This window comes from Carlito syrichta, unplaced genomic scaffold (assembly GCF_000164805.1).
Source record: "Carlito syrichta isolate Samal-C Ts95f unplaced genomic scaffold, Tarsius_syrichta-2.0.1 Scaffold309898, whole genome shotgun sequence".
Taxonomy (NCBI): Eukaryota; Metazoa; Chordata; class Mammalia; order Primates; family Tarsiidae; genus Carlito; species Carlito syrichta.
Window position 1 is genome coordinate 131,041 of NW_007253994.1, and position 11,583 is coordinate 142,623.

At 50.1% G+C, this 11,583-nt stretch overlaps 2 protein-coding genes and 1 pseudogene across 4 annotated transcripts in view; 2 read left to right on the forward strand and 1 right to left on the reverse strand.

Annotated features, from left to right (window-relative positions):
- The window catches only part of RAMP2 (receptor activity modifying protein 2), a 4,461-nt gene extending 2,858 nt beyond the window's left edge, over positions 1 to 1,603 (forward strand). The window contains exons 2-4 of the mRNA XM_008068239.1: positions 367 to 473; positions 927 to 1,038; positions 1,169 to 1,603. Coding sequence (XP_008066430.1) covers positions 367 to 473; positions 927 to 1,038; positions 1,169 to 1,424 — 475 coding nt within the window. The 3' untranslated portion in view covers positions 1,425 to 1,603. The remainder of the gene's footprint in view (positions 1 to 366; positions 474 to 926; positions 1,039 to 1,168) is intronic.
- Positions 1,604 to 2,066: 463 nt separating this feature from the next.
- Positions 2,067 to 5,225, reverse strand: LOC103270704 (annotated as a pseudogene).
- A 3,502-nt stretch (positions 5,226 to 8,727) lies between these two features.
- VPS25 (vacuolar protein sorting 25 homolog) overlaps positions 8,728 to 11,583 on the forward strand; it is a 4,630-nt gene continuing 1,774 nt past the window's right edge. Inside the window, exons 1-6 of one of the 3 annotated variants that reach the window (XM_021717645.1) lie at positions 8,738 to 8,814; positions 9,008 to 9,153; positions 9,834 to 9,887; positions 10,234 to 10,322; positions 11,095 to 11,170; positions 11,373 to 11,490. In XM_021717645.1, coding sequence (XP_021573320.1) covers positions 8,762 to 8,814; positions 9,008 to 9,153; positions 9,834 to 9,887; positions 10,234 to 10,322; positions 11,095 to 11,170; positions 11,373 to 11,413 — 459 coding nt within the window. In that variant the 5' untranslated portion in view covers positions 8,738 to 8,761 and the 3' untranslated portion in view covers positions 11,414 to 11,490. Of the gene's footprint in view, positions 8,815 to 9,004; positions 9,154 to 9,833; positions 9,888 to 10,233; positions 10,323 to 11,094; positions 11,171 to 11,372; positions 11,491 to 11,583 lie in introns of those variants that run through there. The other 2 variants (XM_008068226.1, XM_008068225.1) reach the window with 2 other exon arrangements.

Genomic DNA, 11,583 nt, shown 5'->3' on the forward strand with positions numbered 1-11,583 from the left:
GGGGCTGGAGGCCCCGGAGGGCAGGGGGTGGGTGGTCGAGGCCGGGGCGGGCTCCGGGGTGCGGGTGCGGACCGACGGACCCAGCAGCACGGTCCCGCGGACGGTCCCCGGCCGCACCTCGGGGCGGGCGCCGGGCCAGGGACAGCTGGGGTGCCGGCCGGGGCCCCGCGGGGACGGCCTGGGAGGTCTGGGGCTGGCGAGGAGGGAGGGGGCTTGGGGCCTGGATGTGAATGACCATGACCTGGTTCAGCCCCTCCCTTCCCGGCACTGAGGCATCTGTGGGGACTGGCTTATTCCTCTCCCTCTTCCAAGGTAGCCCTGACTTAGGAGGGTCTCAGCCCTCCCCGCGCAGGCTCCACTTCCCAGATCCCCGCCATCCCACCCTCCTCTCCTGCTTCTTCCCACAGCTGTCCTGAAGCCCCAGGAAGCCCTAGCTCAGCCTCCTCCCACCACGGACAGCTTGGAGTCAGAAGGTGAGTACCCAGGGTGTGTGTGTGGGAGGGCTGGCCTAGGGCAAGGATGAGAGCCAGGTCGGTGGGGAGGAGCACTTTCCGGCTAGGCAGGCCTGACCCCAATCGGTGCCCTACTCAACTCCCCTCTGTTCTGTCTTGGAGTTCCTTGTGGTCTTTCTCCCTGTCATCCCACAAAGCCTCTGCCCAGCTGTGAGCTAGCTCACTCACAGGTAGGTGAGGAGACGCCAGGAAAGGTGTATGTGGAAGTTCCTGCCAGGCTGGGCTGGGAAGGGCTGCCGCACATGGAGGTCAAGCGATTCCTGCCTGGGACTCTCTCCTCAGCCAGTGTCTTGCTGGGGAACTTTCCAGAGGGCTCCCATGTTTGAAGACAGGTAGCCCACCTTGGAAGTACCTGGCCAGAGGGTTGGGAGGGAGGGAAGGGCTGTGGTCATTGTGCAATATCTGTGCCCACAGAGAAGACGGTGGAGGAGCACTACAAGACAATTGTCCAAGTTTGCTGGGACGATTATAAGGGTCAAATGGACCCTATCGAAAAGGACTGGTGCGACTGGGCCACGATTAGCAGGTAGGGGCAGGCCTGGAGGTGGCTCAGGCCGGAGCTTAGGCCTGCTCACTGAGAGTGGACCTTAGTGAGTGTGGGCACGCCCCTCCCCAGGCCCAACCCCTCCCTCACTCAAGTTCTCTGTTGCCTCCAGGCCCTACAGCACCCTGCGAGATTGCTTGGAGCAGAATGCAGAGGATTTTGGCCTGGGCTTCCCCAATCCCTGGGCAGAGAGGATCATCTTTGAGACCCACCAGATCCACTTTGCCAACTGCTCCCTGGTGCAGCCCACCTTCTCCGACCCCCCGGAGGATGTACTCCTGGCCATGATCATAGCCCCCATCTGCCTCATCCCCATCCTCATCACGCTGGTGGTGTGGAGGAGTAAGGACAGTGAGGCCCAGGCCTAGGGGGGCACCAGCTTCTCAACAGCCAGCTTATTCCTCTCCCCTGTTCCCACCAGGTATCCCTCCTTCCCTTCCTGTTCCCTTCTCTCACTGCCACCTACTACAGATCCCTGGATTGGTGGAAATGGAAGGGGTCACAGCAAAAGTTCTGTAATCTTCAAAATAAAACTTTTTGTACAATGCTCCCCTCCCCATTTCAGTGGGACCTGTGTCCTTCCCCCAGTCCCTGCGACTCCCACAGGCTCTGAGCTCTGGGCAGTAGAGCTGGAAGAATCTGGGTGGCCCCACTGTTCTGCTCATTTCGCCTGTCCCTCTGCTCCTTCCCCCGGCCCCCATGAAGTCTATACCCCTATATTCCTTCCTGCCAGGCGGGGGCCTTTCCTGCCCTTATCCAAACCCGGTCTGCAGGAAACAAGCAGGAAGAGACTCCCTTCCTGTCTGGATAGCAACTGGGGGCCTGCGATTGGGGCAGTGTGGGGGAGGGGCAAGGGAGGGATCCGCTGTGACTCCTGCAAGAAGGTAGGAAGGCTATCAAGGAGCCCAGATGTTCTTCCTTCTTCATACCTCAGTTTATTCTCAGGACCTGGAAAGAGGAATCCTGACCCAAACAACAGGGATCCATCCCTAAGGACCTCACGGTTGAGGTCAAGGGCAGTGGGGTGTTCCGCTCCTAAGTTCACCGCCTTCAGGCCCCTTGCCCTCATCCTGCTTTGTCCTGGACTGGGTGTGGCCTACCTCCTGGCCACACACTGCCCCCTGGTGTCCACTAAAGCCAACGACCAGAAGATCTGTGTGAGCAGGAGGACGCTCAAAGCTGAGGAGCATTGGACCCTGGGGTCAGAAAACTGTCATCTCCATAGCAACTACTAGTTCTTGGCTAGAACCGTTTACCAGCTGCTTGAGACACTGTCCCACTTTTTTTTTAAGTTGTGGGGTACAATTCAGGGTTAGGTATACAAATGATCATTGTGTAAGTAAAGTTTGGGCCCCACTTTGGTCCCCACATCACCTGGTTTGAGACCAGATACCCTTATTGATGAGGTGTGCCCTCCCTGCCTCCCCCGAAAGTTTCCCACTACTGTCAATCCCTTCTTTTTTTTTTTTTTTTGAGTTGGAATCTCACTCTGTCACCCAGGCTGGAGTGCAGTGACACGCTCACGGCCACCGCAGCCTCGACCTGCTGGGCTCAGGCAATCCTTCCACCTCAGCCTTCCAAGTAGTTGGAACTACAGATGTGCACCGCCATGCGCAGATAATTTTTTGATTTACTGTAGAGATGAGATCTTGCCAAGTTGCCCAGGCTTGTCTCGAACCCCTGGACTCTGGCTATCCTCTCTCCTCCATCTCCCAAAGTGCTGGGATTACAGGCTTGAGCCACTGTGCCCAGCCTGCCAATCCCTTACAGTATTATGATAATTGTTCATGGTCTTCTTAGAGTGAACTGTCCCACTTTTTAGGATCATACCTAACCCCTCTCTGCAACTCACCAGTTCTGCATATGCACACCCCTCTGACAACAAGGTCCTGTTTTCACCAAGTAAACCACCACCCCAGCCTCCTTGGGACACACCTGCCAGGTCACCAAAACATCCACAAAACAACTTTGTTCTACAGTGAGACACCTGTTTACTGCTGTGGCACCTTGAGCCTCTTTAGGGACTTTTCTCCTTGTTGAATTATCTGTCCCCCTGAGTACATGAATGTCCATTTCCTGAGACGTGCATGTCTATTTCATAGATATATGTCTGTATGTTTCCTGGAACGTACCTATTCCTGGAATGTACCTATTCCTTCTCTGAGACACAGTTATCCTCTCAGGACACATCTGTCTCTCTCTAGGGACACACCTGTTCCCTGAAAGTATTTAGAGTTTTACCCTAAGATAAATTGTTCTATTTTCATGAATGCATCTGTCTTCCCCAAAGGTACAGTATATCTATTCCTGTGTTGGCAAATACTTGTCTTCATACACTTTACTAACATAGATCAAGGGCCTGCTGGTTTAAGACACTGTATGTGGTGTGTTATGTTGAAAAGATAGGTTAAATAGGGTCTGGTTTCTGCCCTCAATGGCTTTCGTCTAGTGAGAAGTTGACGTGTGTACAGATAAACATAACAACATATGGTGAGATTCATGCAAGAGATACAAACTAAATGTCACCCAAGTACAAAAGAAGGAGGGATCACATCTGACTGAGGAGATCACAGGAGGTGCGATCACAGGAGGCTGACAGCAGAGTTACTACACAACTAGGCTATAGATGGAGAAAGTGTAGAAAGGGAAGTGAATTGGGAAAGGGTTGCAATAATCTAGGCTTGAGAAAAGGAGGAGTGGTGAATGGGGAAATGGGAAATAATTATAAAGCAGAGAATATGGTTTAAAATGGGGGGGTGCTGGGCACGGTGGCTCACCCCTGTCATCCCAGCACTTTGGGAGGCAGGGCAAGAGGATTGCCTGAGTCCAGGGGTTTGAGGCCAGCCCGAGCAACTTGGTGAGACCTTGTCTCTACAATAAATCAAAAAAACTAGCCAGCCATGGTGGCACGAGCCTGTAGTTCCAGCTATTTGGAAGGCTGAGGCAGAAGGATCGCCTGAGCCTAGCAGGTGGAGGCTGCAGTGGCCGTGAGCGTGCCACTGCACTCCAGCCTGGGTGACAGAGTGAGACGGACTCAAAAATAAAATAAAATAAAATAAAACGGGAGGGAATCAGCAGACTTGGGTATGAGAGGGATGAAGGAGGGGGAGATCAGTGGTGATTCAGACTTTGAACCTGAGTTACGAGGACAATGATGGCAGTAATAATAGACAAAGGTCATAAGGAGGAGGAACTGGCCTTAAGAGAAGGATGTGCAATATGAGGTAACAATGGAATAAGCTGTTCTGTCCTACAGAGAATTAGAAATTGGAGTGGAAGCCATTGCATCTGTTAAGCTATGGTCTGGCCATGTGCTCTTTGAGCTGTGGCCGCCATGTTTTCTTAGCTTTGGCCCCTTCCCCTACCTTGGGGAGGTGAATATTCTCTCTCTCCTCTCTCTCTCTCTCTCTCTAATTTACTTTCTAAATAAACTATATTTCTCAATCTAAAAAATAAAGAGATGAGTAGAGGTGGAAGGAGGTCAGATCTGAAAATACGGGATTAGAAGTCTCCTACACAGAAACGCAATATGAAGCCAGAGGAGGGATGGGCGCTCTAAGAGAAAAGAGGTATATGAAAAGAAGGCTGAGGTTAGACTCATAGGGTACATTCACTTTTGTTTTTAGTTGTCAAATGATGCTTTATTGAAATAAATTTCATTTTTGCTTCTCGACTAGCTGGGCATTTCACTGCGCCACTGTTGATGTCATCTATGATGTCATGGGGGTGGCAGTCATCAACATTGCAGCCCACAGACTGAGTAGTGTCCGGGATCTCTTTAATGGTTCCAGGAGTTCTCTAGCTAAAGACCAGTGTCACGTTTGTCGGGCAATGTTAACAATCTCATCAAAAGTGATGTTCCCACCGTGTTTAATGTTCTTCGGTTTCTTTCTGTCTCTCGGTGGTTCCTTGAGGGCTCTGATCATCGGAGCAGAGGCAGAAGGTACCTGGGCCTGTCTGTTCTGAATGGTCAGTTCCACTGTAATCCTCAGATCTTTCCAGTCACTGGTTGCCTTGGTGATGTCATCACCAACCTTTTATGGCGACAGACCCAGGAGGCCAATCTTGGGGGCCAGCGCAGATGTGCCACCAACCTCGCCCCCAGTGCGCCTCAGATGCATGACTTTGATCTCGTTGGGGATGAACTTGGGCGGCATAGTGGAGGCGGCTGGTGTCAGGACGACGGAAGAAAGTTGCACCCTGGCCTCCACAGAACCAGAAACCAATAAGAACCATTCACATTTAAGGAATGAAAAAAGGAGACAGGAAAAGAACAAAGAGGTAGCAGCAGAACCAGGATAAAGGAGTGCCATGGAGGCAAGGAAATGATGAGTTTGGAGAAAGTAACGTCAACTAAGCGGTTCATTCATTCATTCAACAGATATCTGTGGTCAGTTTGTGGAGCAGAAATGCAGCATGATATAGGATGGACTTGGGTGAGGCAAAGGCTGGAGATTAAACAGAAAATTGAGGTGGCAGAGTCAAAGGTTGTACATATTTAAAATAGAAATAACTTGAGCATGTTTGTACCCTAGAGGAGAGGAGCCCCAGGGGAAAGAGAGAGAGGAAAAATAATCGAGAGATCCTAGAGGAAGTAGAAAAAGAGAGCAGCCAGGTGCAGTGGCTCAAAAGCCTGTAATCCCAGTACTTTGGGAGGCAGAGGCAAGAGGACTGCCTGAGCTCAGGGGTTTGAGACCAGTCTGAGCAACATGGTGAGACCTCGTCTTTACAATAAATAAAAAAAACTAGCCGGGGGTGGTGGCACATGCCAGTGGTTTCAGCTACTTGGAAGGCTGAGACAGAAGGATCACCTGAGCCCAGTAGGTCAAGTCTATGGTGGCCATGAGCATGCCACTACACTCCAGCCTGGGCAACAGAGCAAGATTCCAACTCAAAAAAAAAAAAAAGAGGCTAGGCTCAGTGGCTCAGCCTGTAATGCCAGCACTTTGGGAGGCAAAGGCAAGTGGATTGCCTGAGCCCGTGGGTTCACCACCAGTCCGGGCAACTTGTCAAGACCTCATCTTTACAACTAAAAAAAATAAAAAAATTAGCCGGGCATGGTAGTACGTGCCTGTAGTTCCAGTTACTTGGAAGGCTGAGGCGGAAGGATTGCCTGAGCCCAGCAGGTCGATGCTGGGGTGGCTGAGTATGCCACTGCACTCTAGCCTGGGCAACAGAATGAGACTCCAACTCAAAAAAAAAAAAAGAGAGAGAAAGAAAAAAGAAAGGAGAGGCAAGGAAATATGTCAAAAGTTTGGCCTTGTAAAGAAAGACACTTCTTCCTTTGAGTCCAAAAGACAGATGGAATTAAAATGGGGAGAAATTTTTCAGGGATGAATCAAATATGGTGGCAGACAGGAAAAGATTAAGGAATTCACAGGCATGGCCTCAAATATCATAAAACAAGAAGGAAAGATATTCTGCAGAGAGCAGGAAGATGGTTATGGGGATTGGTTGGATGACCATGGAAAAGTCTGAATAGTTACCTTGACGGTGACAGGGAGTCAATAACAAAGGCTCACTGGACTGTCCTGAGAGCCCATCAATGTGGCAAGTCAGGGAATCTGGGGACTCAATAAACATGCTCTGGGGATCCCCCATCCCACGCAATACTCCATAGACCAGGAGTGAAAAAATAAGGACAGATATGAGGCATGGAGCAACAGTCCTGGTTTTGGAACTGACCAGTAGTACCTAGGCAGGCAAGGGGACAGAACTGAGTAATCTAGGCTGGGTAAGGAGTCAAATAAGATCAAAAACGGTCTTGAAACTAGATTTGAAACTTGAGGCCGAGTGCAGTGGCTCAAGCCCGTAATCCCAGCACTTTGGGAGGCCGAGGTAAGAGGATTGCCTGAGCCCATGGGTTTCAGAACAGCCTGGGCAACTTGGCAGGACCTCATTTCTACAGTGAAAAAAAAAAATTAGCCAAGTGTGATAGCACGTGCCTGTAGTTCCAGCTTCTTGGAAGGCTGAGGCAGAAGGATCGCCTGAGCCGAGCAAGTCAACATTGGGGTGGCCATGAGTGTGCCACTGCACTCCAGCCTAGGCAATGGAGTGAGATTCCAACTCAAAAAACAAAAACAAAACAAAACCTAGAAGGTGAGGTTGTGGCAGAGGTGAGAGAGAGATGGCTGTGATCAAAGATGGCAGTTTTAGGCCAGGCGTGGTGACTCACGCTTGTAATCCCAGCACTTTGGAAGGCTGAGGCAAAAGTATTGCTTGAGCTCAGGAGTATGAGACCAGTCTGGGCAACGTAGTGAAGCCTCCTCTCTACAAAAAAAATAATAAAAAATAAAAAAATTAGCTGGGCGTGATGGTGTGTGCCTGTAGTCCTAGTTACTCGAGAGGCTGAGGTGGAAGGATTGCCTGAGCCCTGCAGGTCAAGGCTGCCGTGAGCTGTGATCATGCCACCACTCCAGTCTAGGTGACAGAATTAGACTCCAACTCAAAAACAAAATCAAAGACAAAATAAAAAACCAAACACAAAAAAGATAGCAGCTCTGAGTCACAGAAGCAGAGCTATCTCTAGTGCTGTAAGCTACAAACTGTACTCCCATAGGTGCTGCAGGAGCCTGAGGATTGGTGAAGTCAAGGACACGAGAACAGAGGAGACTGAGGATTTGGGAGGTGTTTGATGGACACGAATGTTCATATTAAAAGAAGCGTAGCCGGATGCGGTGGCTCACACCTGTAATCCCAACACTTTGGGAGGTAGAGGCAAGAGGATTGCCTGAGCCCAAGGGTTCAAGACCAGCCTAGGCCACTTGGCGAGACGTCATCTCTACAATAAAAATAAAAATAAAAATATTAGACAGGCGTGGTGACACTGTGACTATAGTTCTGGCTACTTGGAAGTCTGAGGCAGAAGGATCGCCGAAGCCCAGCAGGCTGGGGTGGCCAAGAGTGCCACTGCACTCCAGCTTGGGCGACGGAGTGAGACTCCAACTCAAAAACTAAAATAATAAAATAAAATAAAAGTACAGTAGAAACAAGTGTAGACAGGGGTCTGGAGACCCAGGTACAAAACACTCTGCTAACAAACTGCCGCTTTGGGGAAGCCGCGTCTTTCCTCTAGGGCTGAGCCCACAGCTTCCCTGGGCTCTTTCTGCTCTAAAAGATAAGGCGTGCGGTGGCTCAGCCTGTAATCCCAGCACTTTGGGAGGTTGAGGCGAGTGGATTTCCTGAGACCATCGGTTCGAGACCCACTTGGGCAACTTGATGAGACCTCATCTCTACAATAAATCAAAATGGGCTTGGTGGCTCAGCCTGTAATCCCGCGCCTTTGGGTGGCTGAGGTGAGTGGATTGCCTGAGCCCGCGGGTTCAACACCCGCCTGGGCAACTTGGCGAGACCTCATCTCTAAAAAAAAAAAAAAATTAGCTGGGTGTGGTAGCGCGCGCCCGTAGTTCCCAGCTACTTGGAAGGCTGAGGCGGAAGGCTCGCTGGAGCCCAGCAGGTCGAGGCTGCAGTGGCCGGGAGCGTACCACTGCACTCCAGTCTGGACGACTTAAAATATAAATAAATAAAAGATAAGGCTTTTCGGGATAATGGCAGGTGACGGACTGCTGGCGAGGACGCCTCCCATCGGGCCGCCTCCCTTCGGAGAGGTGCCCGGAACCTTTCTGCAGTGCTTTCTGCCCGGACGTGCCGAAGCGGAGACCGGAAGTCCTTTGCGGGGAGCTTCCGGGTTTCCTGGGCTACTACGATGGCGATGAGTTTCGAGTGGCCGTGGCAGTATCGCTTCCCGCCCTTCTTTACGTGAGGCTCAGACCCCAAGAAGCCCCGCTGTGCCTCCCTCCCCTCCCTCGGACCCCGGGCTTAGCCCTGACGCTTCACATGGGGAGGGGGAGAAAGGACCCCACCACCAGCACCCTCGCTCCCTCACTTTCGCCCCCGAGCAGAAGCTGCCTCTCGTCCTCTAATTCTACGCCCCACTCCCTTCACCCAGCAGGTTACAGCCGAACGTGGACACTCGGCAGAAGCAGCTGGCCGCCTGGTGCTCGCTGGTCCTGTCCTTCTGCCGCCTACACAAACAATCCAGCATGACGGTGATGGAAGCTCAGGAGAGCCCTCTCTTCAACAACGTCAAGCTGCAGCGTATCCTCCCTCAGGTTCCTCCACAGCCCACACACACACCCTTCCGCACTTTCACATGTGTCCAGCACGTCCCCTCCCCAACGCCCTTGCCCATGGTAGGCAGGTTCCCACCCAGCTGGACTCGGGAAAGAGTGAGAATGTGTAGCTGACATCCATTTTACCGCCCAAATGCAGCACCACATCCCCTAGCCCCAGGTAGTGATGAGTACTCAGGTGTCATTCAGGTCTTAGAGTGTCTTCCCCGAAGCCAAGTCCTAAACTTTTCAACCTGAGCCCTTTTGCCTATTTGAATCTTGTCCTCTTATGTGTGAGACTCAAACCCTGGTACTATCTTTAATTGTTTTCTCCACCTCCCACTCCTCCCAGGAAGTAAGGGTCACTTGTTTTTGCTGCCTGATTCATCCCTAAAATATCTGGAGAAAGTCTGAAAAGAGACAGGAGACGGAGGGTGAGGAATAGTCATACTTTTCATTTTCTAAGGCTCCTTCTTTTAATTGGAAGCGTTTCCCTGTACCTTCCTCCCTCAAATATCCAGGAAATGGCAGTTCATATCTTGTTGGGAAATTGCATGCATAGTGTGTGGGAGAGGAAGAGGCAGATGGTTCTCACCATGGGGCTGGCCCTGAGAATCTTTGTTCCACCCAATTTACACGTATGCCATTCCCTTAACCTTAAACCAGGGAAACTTCCTGTGGAATCAATCCAGATTGTATTAGAGGAACTGAGGAAGAAAGGTGGGTTCAGTTCCCAGATTTCTAGTTTTTCCTAGTTGAGTTTTCTTGAGGGCAGATGAAGACAAGTCTTTTCCCTTTAATAACTCCTGGCTTGAAACCTAGAGTGTTCTTTACAGTAGGTGGCCTGATTCCCAAGACCTTTCTCTTTATCATACACAAAATTAAAATCTTTCATTGCCTTAAACTTGAAGAGAAGTGAAAGAAGGTTAATGAATGCTCTGCAGACCAAAACAGTAAAATAAATACTGACTCTTTCTGAAAGTTGAGTCTCTTCCACTCTGTCCCACCTTGGTATTTACCTCTTTGTTCCTTGATCATGATGGTTTCATAAGTATCTGTTTTACAGGGAACCTCGAGTGGTTGGATAAGAGCAAGTCTAGCTTCCTGATCATGTGGCGGAGGCCAGAAGAATGGGGGAAACTCATCTATCAGTGGGTGAGACCATCCTGCTGCTGAGTAATTGACAATGACCCATCTCTATGACAGGAGAATTATATTCGTGCCCAGCAGATACCTGGTGTTCCCAGATCCAAACTGAGCAAAGTGAGGAAGGGACAGAAAGAGGAAGTGTAGGCCTTCTAGGCAAACCTCTTTTAGTGACTCAATTTCTTTGACTGCACAGAACTTCCCTTTCTTTGCCTGTAGGAGGCCAGAGGCTACATGAGGCTATGTTTGGAGAACACAGTGCTAGGGACCATGAGTGCTATTGTTGGCTGGAGCCTCTGGCCACAGGAGATAAATGGGGAAAGGAAGGGGAAAAAAACCTGGGGCCCCTCCTCCACTGCACCCTTATGGGACTGTCTACAACATGAATGAGGTGTTCTGAACCATTGTGGGTGTGGAGACAAAATACTCTCCCCCAAAGTCCTAGCCACCACCAGCACCAAACATTCCAAAGGGAGGGAGAAGCATCAACAACCTAAATATAACAAACACACACCACCCATTCCTAAACAGGAAAACAACCAGAATGAGGGATCAGTTCTCAGACACGTGAAGGCCTGTGGTTTAGTGGTTCCAAAATGTGTGTGTGTACACATACAAATATAGCACCTGCAGGGTTTATGGGTTTTGGGCCACTCTGTAGAGGTGACAGCCCTGATTTAGGGATTGGTACCATTCCTGGATCAGAGAGGCGGAGCTGGGGAGTTTACTCTCTCCCAGGAGATTCTTGTCCTGAATCAGTCCTCATTTTCTGTGTCCACAGGTTTCTAGGAGTGGCCAGAACAACTCCGTGTTTACCCTGTATGAACTGACTAATGGGGAAGATACAGAGGATGAGGGTAATGTCCCCCCCAGTTTTGTCATCAATTCTCTTTCCAATCTTGATCTAATTGATATTCAGACTTTCCAGTTCTTGTCTCTGATTTTTGATTTTCAAGTACTGTAATACTTAACCCACATCCAAGGATTCCGTAACCAACCTGCATTCACATGTTAAAAAAAACACATTTTGTTTATTTGGGTGTATTTGTATTTTTCTAGGGATAGAGTCCATATTACAAGATTTCCAGGGGCATCTGTGATCCATGAAAGGTTAAGAATTTACCTTTCCTCATTCTGCATTTGCTGAACCAGGGCAGAGGATTAAACCTGAAATCTCATTCCTTGCTGACTCAGGCTGTCTTTCTCCCTTTATTCTTTTTTTTTGAGTTGGAGTCTCACTCTGTCACCCAGGCTGGAGTGCAGTGGCCGC